This window comes from Lupinus angustifolius, chromosome LG08 (genome assembly GCF_001865875.1).
Source record: "Lupinus angustifolius cultivar Tanjil chromosome LG08, LupAngTanjil_v1.0, whole genome shotgun sequence".
Taxonomy (NCBI): domain Eukaryota; kingdom Viridiplantae; phylum Streptophyta; class Magnoliopsida; order Fabales; family Fabaceae; genus Lupinus; species Lupinus angustifolius.
The window spans coordinates 6,501,046-6,513,747 of NC_032016.1; the positions used below are offsets into that span (position 1 = coordinate 6,501,046).

The 12,702-nt window shown below is 32.4% G+C and overlaps 1 protein-coding gene across 2 annotated transcripts; it reads left to right on the forward strand.

Moving 5' to 3' along the window:
- On the forward strand, positions 5,125-11,907 carry LOC109354993 (gamma-tubulin complex component 4 homolog). Of its 2 annotated transcripts, none has more exons than XR_002108617.1 (16): positions 5,125-5,435; positions 5,885-6,182; positions 6,262-6,398; positions 6,759-6,857; positions 7,352-7,472; positions 7,779-8,045; positions 8,274-8,354; positions 8,445-8,528; positions 8,681-8,767; positions 8,864-8,919; positions 9,007-9,195; positions 9,293-9,518; positions 10,000-10,071; positions 10,438-10,591; positions 11,448-11,570; positions 11,663-11,907. XR_002108617.1 is itself a non-coding variant. In XM_019597864.1 (16 exons), exons 1-16 carry the CDS (start codon positions 5,281-5,283, stop codon positions 11,732-11,734), a joined length of 2,238 nt encoding a protein of 745 aa, XP_019453409.1. In that variant the 5' UTR covers positions 5,125-5,280; the 3' UTR covers positions 11,735-11,907. The 2 variants fall into 2 exon arrangements, 1 of the variants encoding a protein (XP_019453409.1); XM_019597864.1 differs by having other exon boundaries at positions 10,000-10,088.

Below are 12,702 nucleotides of genomic sequence, written 5' to 3' on the forward strand. Positions count from 1 at the left end.
TAGTAATTTTTTATTTTATTAAAAAATAATTAAAATTTAAGCTATTGAATTTTTTTAGATACATGTAAGCATAGAAATCTATCAGTTTCCAAAAGGGATCTCTATTCTTTCACAACCGCCTAGTTAGTGGTTAGGTATTTTTTTGTTTCCCACATGTATCTTCGTATTGGAGACAATTCTGTTCGAGTTGGGAACATTCACAGGTACGTGAGGCTAACTCTCCCAGCAGACATTTTTTCCATTCATAAGACTCGAACCCGGATTCTTACTTAAAGGAAATCAAGGATGTACCAATTGAACCAACTTCAGTTGTTGGTTAGTGTTTAGATATTTAAGTTACTGAATGAAATTCTTGTAGTTGACCCTATACTAAACCAACAAAAACTTTGAGGAGAAAAGGTAAGGACCTATTACAGATAGTGAATCATATGAACCTAGGGAGCTTCCAAACTTTGTATAAAACTATCACAGGCACACACACATGACATACTCAAAATTCTTTGCAAATGAAAAACCAATGATGATTTTTCTACAATTACTTTTAGACGTCAAATATGAAATCTATCAATTTTCCATTGAAATTTGAGAGAGGGGTTTACTAGGAATGTAAAAAAAGTAAGTGAGAGAATGTAATAATTTCATATAATGACTAATCAATTAGCTGATTGAATTGAGAGTCTTTATATATTATGTGTAGTTGTTTTAACCCATTTTTTCTATTATTTTTTATGTGTATCTATCTATTTTAAATACAAGAGATAGAGGAAAAAACAAATCAACACAATGTGGTTATAGTAGACAACAGGGGTAAAAGACAAAGGGGCTTCAACAAAAGGGTTAATTCTAGTCTCCTTTCAGCAGTGAACCTCAAATGAACAAAGTGGGTTGGTAACTTTTTTATTTTATATTTATGAAATTAAGGCAGATAATACTCAAATTGCTTGAATATCACCTTCTCTGAATTTCTGTGTATAGTACTGCTGCCATGATGCATGGCATGCCATTGCATAAGCATTGCATCACTTCACTTCACTCATTGCTTCATGTATGTCACATTACTTAATAAATATGTTTTAGACTAATGATATTGAAGTAAGAAAAAAAAATTAATAATCATTTAATTTTTTAATTAACATAACATATTTTTATTGGTTCGAGACATGGTTTAAGATACCATATAAACAAGATATCTTTTTCCACTTACTACTTTAGATAAATCCTTTTTCTCTGCCTATGTCACATTCTCACTCTTTTGTCTCTGAAGTTGAGACCTATAAATAACTCACATTTTCCTATGTCTACCTCAACAATTCCACTATCTTCCTTGTCATACTCAAAGGTTGTCTGCACTGTCTTCTTCACTGGGTGAGAAACTCCTTGTTGGAGAAGCAGGGCACGTGCAAATCTTCTGGCTTGGTTCTCTTACATTACAGTGAAACTCACCATTTGCACGTGCTCCCCTTCTCCAACATGGGTTCCTCACCTTTCTCTATCTTAACTCAGTTTCTCAAGCATGTCTTGCACTTCACCAGGTATTAATATAATGTTTTACTTCTATCTGTTTTGCTAAGTAAACTTCCAAATTGATAAACATAAATTTTAAATTGTGGTCACCAATAACTATATGCTAAAAATAGAGAAAAGGGTGGAAATAATTACCATTATATATGACTACAGAACCTTCATTTCATGATTGAACCAGATTGAGCAAGAATAACATTTATGTATGAAGTATGAACTATGATCACATTTACCTTACTGTTATTTTGCTTGTAGTTATAACTGGGCTAAAGGATTCTGTTCTGGTGTTGTATAAGCAGTTTCTGAAGTTGAACACCTTGTGATGATGTTACTCAAACACAAGCAACAGGCACACAGAGCCTAAGAGCCAGAAGGAGGAGTTTCTTTGGAGTGTGATACAAGAATTAATTAATGTTTGAAAGAGCATGGCTTGTAGTGTAATCCAAAATGATGAATCACATAATAAAGGAGTTATACTCCTCTCCATTAATGGAGAGACAAGTTATGGAAAAATGCATTAACAAGCTAAAAGATAATGTCATTTATGACCCTTAATTTTCATTGAAATTATAATTTTCACCTTCAAAATACACTACAAAATATAACTTGACTCTCTATTTCGTAGTGTACTTTAAGTTCACCTGTCCAAATGCTTATTGCTTCCTATTAACTGTTTTAGACTAAATGTGGAAAGTAGGAAGTAACCTCTATTAAATTTAAACTTAGGAGTTGATAAGAAATAGAAGTTTAATTGTTATGCACCAACCAATACTATAGATGGTATAAAAGTTTTTCATATTATAAGTATATTATGTTAATTCATGTATTAAACATCAATTCACTCTCAAACAGAAGAGTAATATATATAAATGATATATTAATCGTCTAAAAAACTCTACCGTGCATTTCCAAAAAGTCTTGGTGCTACTTTTACTTAATGGCTTAAGGCAATTGGACTAGGGTACTCTTTTTTTTATAAGCGAAATTGTATTGCAAAGAGATCTGGGAAATTGTTTTGCACTTTACTCAATATGTTTTAATGTCTATACATTATTTGCACAAAAATCTTCTGAAGAGGCCAAATAGTTAGGGGGTGGAAAAGTAGTCTCTTCCATAAAAGTAAAACAGTCTTATTTTGAAAAGTAAACAAATAGGTAAAGGAGTTCAAGCGTGACCATACTGAATACAATGAGTTCAACTCCTCTCTGGTACTGAAGAAATTGGTACTGGAGAAACCAGTACTAGAATATGAGGATCAGATTTTTTGGAGAATTTTTATTTATTTATTAATAGAAAATAATATGTAATCATAATCGTTAAAAGAAAAAATTTGCCACAATGTCTTAATCCTATTCAATAATACTTTCCAACACAGGAGAGGATACCCACTCAAATACTATAGGGTTTTTCTTAATCCATGACATTAGGAAGTGGTTATGTATATATTTTACATGGAAAGTGGATTCTCTCCATGAAGTTCTAGTACACGACATAAGATTTTGACATATAGTTCTATTAAAATTTTAATACTACAAATTTTAAAATATTTTAAAATAAAAAATATTATAAATGATAAAATGAATATTAGACTCAAATTTCAATACTTGAGAGAATCTCAATAGGAGTCTCCAATAAATTCTTCACTTTTCTTAGATATATTTATATTAATAGAATATTGTCCTATCTAGGATATACTTAATTTTATTTTATTTGAGCTTATCTATACTTTATTATCTATTGTTTATAATAATTATTCTTAATGTAATAAATTGTTTGGAATAATTTATATTTGAGTCTAAGCAATCTTTATTCATTCCTAAACTTCTATTGTATAAGAACATTTCATCATGCATGACTTGTTTAATCACTATTAAGGTACAGGGAATTCATAACTACTATTAGTCATCTATATTTGTCTTATAACATTCTTATTCTCATTTATCAAACTCAAAATTCCATATAACATGCAAGATTTATTAAAGTAAACAAATACAGGAATGCTCTACTAGAACAATTCACTTTTATATGATAATTTTCACATCCACATTCATTCTTATCGTGCACTACTTCTTTGTTTAACGAGTTATCTTATTTACATCTTAAGATTGTCCATTTAATAATTTTTCTCGTAATATCAATGACATCCCTTTATTTTATGACTAAGGAACTAATCTCCCCACTAAATGGAGAAATCAAATTCTTGACTTTTATACCATAAGACAAACGTTTTGTTCTGTGTCCATTTAATAATTGGGAAAATGTATATTAATCTTTTAAACTTTATATTTATTGCAAATAGGACCACTAACTTTAATTTCATCTCAATCGGTCCTTAAACTTCTCTCATTTATAAAATATATACTTCTATCAGATTATTTAACAGTAAAATCCAACTTTTCAATTTATTTAAAATCATAATAAAAAAGCAATTTAGGGATCCACCATATTCAATCTATTCTAGAGAGAGAAATGTCAGCCTAGAAGATAATGGGTGGATTTCTGCAGTCCTATAAAAGTGTACTATTCAGTGTATCACTGTTTGTGATTGGTCAGAAAAATAATTAATTATTAAAATTTTAATTTAAATATATTTTTTCAATCAATCAAATGATAGCATATGAAGTAATATATTTTGTGGGAGAATCGATGGCTCTTACGTTTTAAGCATGCAATCCCCGTCTCCTCTTTAATAATCCTCCGGACCTATATGAAAGGTAAATATATTTTCTTACATTTTAGTTTTGTCATAGCCTCCTCCCAACAAAACTACTAAATCTCTGTCATAGCCACCTCCCCTCCAAAACTAAGAAATCTCTTAAAAATATGCCATGATTAAAAAGAGTATTTTTGCAATTGAATGATTCTATCATTATTTTCTAGTTAACTATCTTTGTTTTCTATTTCACTTTATATTTGGTTTACTCCATTTCTAAAACAAACTTAACAAAAGGGTTTATCATTTTACAAACGGTAGAAATTTAAGGTTAGTTTGGGAATTGAAGTAGGTGATTTCTAAAAAATATATATAAAGTTTAGGATTTAATATGTATACGTTAAAAGTATAAAGGCTTTTTACACTGTCAGTAAATCATCCACTATTGATTTGTTGATAATCATTAACTCTCAAACAAAAGTAATAAAAATCAATGATAAATAATATACTGACAGTGTAAAACATTTTACACTGTCAGTGCATAGATTTTAAAAAGGTATTGTATCCATTTCACATAACCCAACAGAAACTTAATAGAATGATTTAATTTATAGATAAAAGAAGTTTAAAGTTTGATTAGGATAAAATTAAAGTTAATGGCTCAGCAAAAGAAATAAAGTTTAATGTGGTTCTATACGCTTTTCCGTTAATAATTTAATACATAAAAAACATATTTCACAAGATTTTAACAAAACAAAAAACATAAGAGTGTAAAATCTGTACACTGACAATGTAAAAATTTATACACTGCACATTATTATTCACCCTTTATTTGGATTACTTATTTTAAAAAGTTAACAATAATTAAACATCAATAACGGTGAATGATATAATCACAGTGTATAAATATTGTACACTGATCTTTTTTCTCAAAATTTAAATAGAAAAAAGTGGTGCTCAAACATGTTGAAACTTCACTTTGGACTCTCGTCGGAGTTTAGAAGGCGCAACCACCATTCAAATCATTCTTCTTTCACGATTTAATCTAACATTTCCTTACCAACTCAACATTTCATCATATTCATATTTCTCAATCTACAACAACAATGTTGCACGAGCTTCTGTTATCGTTACTCGGCTACACTGGTGACTTAATCATCGATACCAGAGAGAGTGAACACCTTTCATCTCAAACCCCAATTTCCGATGAATGCACTTTCAAGCTTGCTCCTGATATCAACTTTCTTGACCCAAGTGACAGGTTCTTACCGAAGTCTCACTCTTTTCCTAAACCCCATTAATTCTAACTAACAATTATTCACTTTTCAGGGTTTTTTCTTAATGCATTCTTATTTTTATTTTCTGGGCATGTTTCAAAACTGCAACTTGCTATAACAGAATTGTAACTTGTAGGGAACTTATTATTAAGAGGATTTTTGCATTGGGGTTTTAAGTTTTTTTCTTCACTTTGTAGTTATTTATTTATTGATTGATTAAATTTATTGTTGTTTTTATTTTATGGGCATGTTGCAAAATTTCAACTTGCCATAGCAAAATTGCAACTTGCAAGGAACTTGGGGCTTTGATTTTTTTCTCCATACCCCCTTAATTCTAACTAACAAATTTTCACTTTGAAGGTTTATTTTGTATGTATTTTTTTTGGGTATGTTGCGAATTTTCAACTTGCTATAACAAAATTGCAACTTGCAGGGAACTTATCGAGAGAATAATCGCATTGGGGTTTTATTATAGAGAGCTGGATCGGTTTTCAGAAAAGTCTAGGAATTTAAGCTGGATTAGGTCTTCAAATGAAATTGAAAACCCTTTAGGAACTGTTTCTGATATGTCAAAAGGGAAAAGGGAGAATCCCAGTGTTTATCGTAGGGCCTTAGCCAATGGCATTGTTGAGATTCTCTCAATATATAGGTCAGCGGTTCTGCACATTGAGCAATTGTTGTTGTCTGAAACCATGCCTATATTGGCAACAGTTACTCAATGTCTTAACAAGGTGAAATTTTGTGTACCCGTTTTTCCCAGTATTTATGTTCATCTTGATATAAACCTTGTTTTTTTTACATGCTTTGCAGTTTTTCTCCCTTTTGCCACCTTTATACAAGCTCATACTGGAGATCGAGCGTGATGATATTCGTGGTGGGCAACTTCTTAATCTTCTACATAAAAGACACCACTGTGGAGTTCCTGAATTACAGACTTGCATACAGAGGTATGGGGTTCTTTTTGCAATTATAGTCTCAATATTGTTATGATTCATGTTATGTCACTTCCACCTATGTGATCTTATACCTTTTGGGGTTGTATTGTTGTATTAGTACTAATTAGTAATTACTGTGTAGTGATTACAGTCTTTAGTGTAATAGAAAAACTATAGGAGTGAAGAAAAAAATCAAAGGCTATATCATATTGGTTTGGGTTGCAGATTAATGAAGGATTTCTTTTGGGGAATCAATATGTTTATTACTTTATTATCGTCTCTAAATGCTAATCTCTTAGTATTGACCTTCTGGTCAGTGGTCACACTGCTAATAATTATTCTCTTTTTCGGTTATTCTTGTCCAAAGCTTAGGCTTCTTTGGCATGGGCATCAGGTCATGTATAACCAGCTTGCATCATGGATGATCTATGGTATTCTTCAAGACCAGCACAGAGAGTTCTTCATTAGGAGGTAACTAAATATTAATTCCATAGTTGATGTACCATACTAAAAAATTTGATATGAAGAGTGATTATTAACAATGACAGTTATAAGTTTTCAAAACAAACACAGCCCCCATTAAATTTTAAGTTTCTGTAATATACTAGTATGATATTGTCTCCATGATTTGTACACTTACGAGAGAACTTAATAACGAAAGGATAGAAAGGAGAAAGGTGGGTGATTAAGACAAATAAAGAGTATGAAATTATGCTTAAATCCATATAGTCTTTTATCACCCCCACCTTCATCCCTCGAATCAAGAAAAAAATAAAAAAGAAGGGCAACCCAATGCATGAGGCTCTCACCTAGTGAGTCTGGGGAGGGTAAATGTACGCATCTTTACCCTCTTCGCTTTTTAAAAACTTTGTTTAGATAGCATTGATGATTTCTCAGGTTCTGAAGTCTGATATGTGTAATTCCTTTGTTAATTATATACTTTACCTGATTCACTTGCTTTTCAGTCAAGAAGCTAGAGATGTAGAAAATAGCTCATCCAATCCAGACATCTCTGAAAAGTTGGCTCGCTTGTCAACTGATGACGCATCTTTATCTGATTGGCACTTAGGCTTCCATATTTGTTTGGTAATTGCTCTCATTATTAGCTAATTTGTAACATGACATGGACGTCATTCATTTTCTGATGAAAATTATTTTGTCTCTTATTGTTTATAGTTCATTTGTCTGTACCAATGGAATTCAATGTCTCATTCTTTTATGAATGGGAACTGTTTCCATTTAATAAGTGGAGTTCTTATTGTTGTTTACCTTAAATTTTCAGGATACATTTCATTATTTTTTCCATGTGTGAACTTTATCCAAGAGAAAGATGAGTTCCTGAAGTTTGACAAATTATTTCCGTTTGAATTATTTTTACATCTTGTTTTGCAGGATATGCTGCCAGAATATATACCTATGCGTGTTGCAGAATCAATTCTTTTTGCTGGTAAAGCTGTCAGGGTTCTACGGAATCCAAGTCCTTCCTTCCAGTCTGGGGATGCTGTGTATCCTCAAATGCCCAAAAGCTTTCAGAAAAGACATGAATTAGTTGGGCAATCTCAATTTCAGAGGGAGCCTATAATTAATATGGGAATGGGAGAAGATTTGCTTCCACAGTCTGAGGCTGATAAGATTGAAGCTATGCTTCTGGACCTAAAGGTTTCTGTGTCCTACCACTTCACTGTATCATATAAATGCTGATTTTTCATAGCCATTTTTAATGAGTATTTGGTTTGTCGGTATACTTTTCATTTGGCTTATTTCTACCGTTCTTAGTTTCTAATTCTACATGACTAATCACTAATGTATTATGTGTTGTTATTCAGATTTTCTTTCTAACTAACACCAATTAGTCTTAAATGCAAACTTACTGTTAACTTTCCACAGGAATCATCTGAATTTCATAAAAGATCATTTGAATATGCTGTGGATTCTATTCAGGGTATTGCAGCCAGTCATCTCTGGCAGGTGCTTAATATAAATATTTTGGCTCATATTCATTAGTTTGTGGTGCATTTATGTTTAGAACCATTAAATTTATTTTCCCTCTATCTGCAGCTTGTGGTTGTACGTGCGGACTTGAATGGGCACCTGAGGGCCCTGAAAGACTATTTTCTTTTGGCCAAAGGAGATTTCTTCCAGGTAAGCTTGAAATATTATCTATACTAACATTTTATTTGTATTAAATAAACTACTATTTATTATATTTTAATCAGGTTCAAACTTCAAGAGTTTTTGTACTTTTGATGAAGCTATATGGACATCTTTGATTTACTTATGGTTTCCTGTATTAGTGTTTCCTTGAAGAAAGTCGTCAGTTAATGCGTTTGCCACCTCGCCAGTCAACTGCTGAAGCTGATCTTATGGTCCCATTTCAGCTGGTTTGTTTAGCTTATGATTAATGTAGTCCATGTATTAGTTACTTAAGCTTGTTCATGTTTTTTATGCCTTAACAACAAAGGTTAATTGCAATGCAGGCTGCACTAAAAACTATTGGTGAAGAAGACAAATATTTCTCTAAAGTGTCATTGCGGTTAGGATCCATATTCATTATTGTTTCTTTGGCTTGGGTTAGCTTTGTAGTGAACTGTATGAGCTAAATGCCATTTCCCTCTTCTAGGATACCATCTCTTGGAATCACAGTTAAATCTTCCCAACTACAAAAGGCAACCACTTCTACAGATGGTACCGGTGCTTCAATTTCAAGTGCTTCTTCTGAAATGTCATCTGAAGGTTGGGATGGTATTACTCTTGAGTATTCTGTCGATTGGCCTTTGCATTTGTTCTTTACTCAAGAAGTCCTCTCTAAGTAAGGTTCTACTCCTATCATCCTGCTGCAGGGTGGATTCCTTTCTGGTCCTGTTTGTTTGAAATATACTATATTTAATTACAAACACTTTTAACAGGTACCTTAAAGTCTTCCAATACTTACTACGGCTCAAACGAACACAGATGGAGTTGGAGAAACTGTGGGCATCTGTAATGCACCAATATCACACTGATTTTGCCAAACACCGAAATGATCGAGACAAGAGTTCAATAACACATGAGAAACGTCAGCGGCTTCGACCAATGTGGCAAGTGAGAGAGCATATGGCATTCTTGATCAGAAATCTCCAATTTTATATTCAGGTTATCATTCATATATTGTCATTTATGTTGAATTTACTTGGTTACTACTATAAAAGTATAAATGTTGTTTGAAGTAGTTGTGTGGTCTGTGCATTAGTTTGATGCTGATATATTTTTGGGATGTACGCACATCCTCGCACTAGATACGAAGTGCTTCACTGATTGGATATGGAATGGGTGGTAACTACCTGACCATACTCAATTTATGTTACTTTCTCTTCTGCTCAGATAACATTTTCACTCATATGATGCGAAATAGCTACAAGAGCCGATGCCATTTAAAATTTCTATGGCCTTTCTATTGCTTATAGCCTGGGTGATCTAAATATAAATGCAAATTATTTTGGAATAAAGTTTTGTTGAATTGAGCAAAAAAACATGCTGATAGTATCCTAATGATCATTTATTGGCATGTACTCTGTCTTTTTATGATAAATAAAATATCTGTTTCACATTCAAAAGTTTATGCTTTCTTTTGCAGGTGGATGTGATAGAGTCTCAATGGAATATTTTACAAACTCGTATTGAAGAATCTCATGACTTTACAGAACTTGTGGGCTTTCATCAAGAGTACTAATTTCTCAGCTGCATTTTTTAACTTTTTACATTTTAGAATGACAAATATCGTATTGTTTGCTAAACTACTTAGCATGCATGAAATTAGAACCGACACGATCTTATTTATCCAAATTAAATCTAGAAGCTCATTGATGACTACCAAAACAGTAGGCCAACCTTTATCCTATTGCTATTGCCTATCAGGACTGTGTATAGTATTATACTTCTATGGTCAAAGATAATTTAGTTTTTCAGTTTGCTGTTATTGACCATAGGTTGATGCTTTTATTCCTTGTGGTGGCTGTTATACACTTATACCTAACCGTTGCTTAATAGTATATGATTTTCATGTCTTCTACAGGTACCTATCAGCCTTAATTTCACAATCTTTCTTGGACATTGGTTCTGTGTCAAGGATACTGGATGGCATCATGAAGCTTTGCCTGCAATTCTGCTGGAATATTGAGAACCAAGATAACAGTTCAAATACTTCCGAAGTGGAACATATAGCTGAGGTAATTGTGCATCATGGGTTTTGCCCATTATTTTCCCCATGCACCTTCATATATTAATCTAAGTAGGCTCAGTTATTTGAATTTTTTAATTACGGGAGAAGTGTTAATATACTAATTTTAAACTGGTCATATTCATTCCATTTCATGTAGCAGTGTTCCTACTGATATATTGTGTAGCTGAATACTACTGTGTCTCTATATAATTCTTTTTGACTTAACAATCAATGATGTGTGCATGCTGATAAACCTGAGAAATTTGTAGACAGACTCTTTCCAAAGCTACAATAAGAGAGACTGAATTTACTGCTAAACAATATTTATTATGAACGGTTGAATTTTATTGGTAATAGTCAGGATAAGTACCATGTAGTTGCTTCATTATAGTTCAGTTTCCCACAAGCGACCTTTTATCAATGAGAAAAATGGAAGTTGATAAGGTAATTGAACACATGAGCCCTTTTATTTCCCTTTCAAGTATCTGAAGTCTGACCCACATAACTGAACAAACAAGAAAAGAATAATGACTATTTATGTCATTCTGTTGTCAAATGTATATGTCAAAATTTGAACTTTCTTGCAGATGTATTCCTTCATTCAGTTACTAATTTTCTCTTCTTCAATGACACATATAAATTTAAGTTTCTTAATCTGATTGTTCCCCTTAAAACAAACCAGAGCTAAATCGCTGAAGCAGGTCTTATGGTTTCTTGTTTATATATATTTTTCTTTCTGGATTAAGTCACATTTCCTTTTATTTTTGTCCTTGTTTGGACCTTTTTCAAGTTTCCAGTTATGTTAATTAGATCTTCATCCCTAAATTGATCTCTTTGACCGTTTATTTATTTATATCGTGTAGGAATTCAACAAGAAATCGAACTCGTTATACACTATACTGCGGAGCAGTAGGCTTGCTGGGAGTCAGAGGGCTCCATTTTTGAGACGTTTCCTATTGCGGTTAAATTTGAATTCATTCTTCGAGGTAAATCGATGAAGATACATAAATATACGGATAAATATTTAGTGTTAGTGTTTGGATCAGATTATTTCTTACTTATGTGGCTGTGTTAACAGGCAACTGCAAGGGGGGTGCTGAATGTTGTGAGACCAAGGCCTACTACACTTTCTGTTTTAAATCAGCACTAGCATAACCACAAGTTCAAAGTTGTTTATGGGTTTTACCAAATGCATGTGATAGATATATGGTGCTGCATGTGTTTCCCACTTTGCATGTAGTCTTTTGTACATGTGAGCACTAATCTAATCTTTGTAATGTAATTCATTGTTTAATGTTTATGGAAAACCAACTCCTCTTTCACCCAAATACACTTTTTCCAATTTAAGATTTATCGGCTTTTCATTTGTCCGAGACAACTCATGGAGTTGTCATTACTAAAGAAAAAGTGTGTTTTCCTCTTAAAGAAATATACCTCTATCCTAGAAATGTTTCTTATAATCAAAGAAAAGTTTCTAAAGTTATGTTTCTTCCTAAAAATAGCGTTTTTATTGAAAAAACATTAAAAGTTAAAGTTCATAGATTAAGAAATAAAGGTTCACAGAAAAACGAGTTTTCAAAATTTACAATAAACTTTGAGGTGAACCAATTGTTCATTACCAAGGTCCCAACATATAGTTTGAATACATTTTTCCAAGTACGCCCCAATAGATCCTAATAAGACAAATTGGGGGCACTAACCACATAAATTATATAAGTGTATTGTGTGATCCCTTCTTCACCCTCCACTAAGCCAGCACTAATCATTGAAACAATGTAAAAAATGACAGTAATTATTATTTGAGGAAGGCATGTTAGCCATCTAGCTCAAACTATGTTGGAACCTTGGTAATGAAGATTGTCTACAATGGTTCACAAGCAAGGTCAGTGATATTTGCCTAACAACGACATCAAACTGAATACTTTTTACCTCTGAATATTGGCCTTAACTTTTAAGGATCTGACCTGGTGGGCATCTTGCTCTGTAAGTACATAGAAAATTGAGCTATGGTATACATAATACTTATTTAGGGGAGTAACTCCCACTTGATGAGGTGATGTTTGGGTAATCCTAATGTGAAGACATCAATGTAAAAATTAATGAGTTAAAGGACATACA

Excerpts from the sequence above, each read along its gene's own strand:
- LOC109354993 (XM_019597864.1), top strand. The coding sequence starts at position 5,281 with ATGTTGCACGAGCTTCTGTTATCGTTACTCGGCTACACTGGTGACTTA. Across the intron at positions 7,473-7,778 it reads TAGGCTTCCATATTTGTTTG|GATATGCTGCCAGAATATAT; the intron begins GTAATTGCTCTC and ends CTTGTTTTGCAG. Across the intron at positions 9,196-9,292 it reads ACTCAAGAAGTCCTCTCTAA|GTACCTTAAAGTCTTCCAAT; the intron begins GTAAGGTTCTAC and ends CACTTTTAACAG.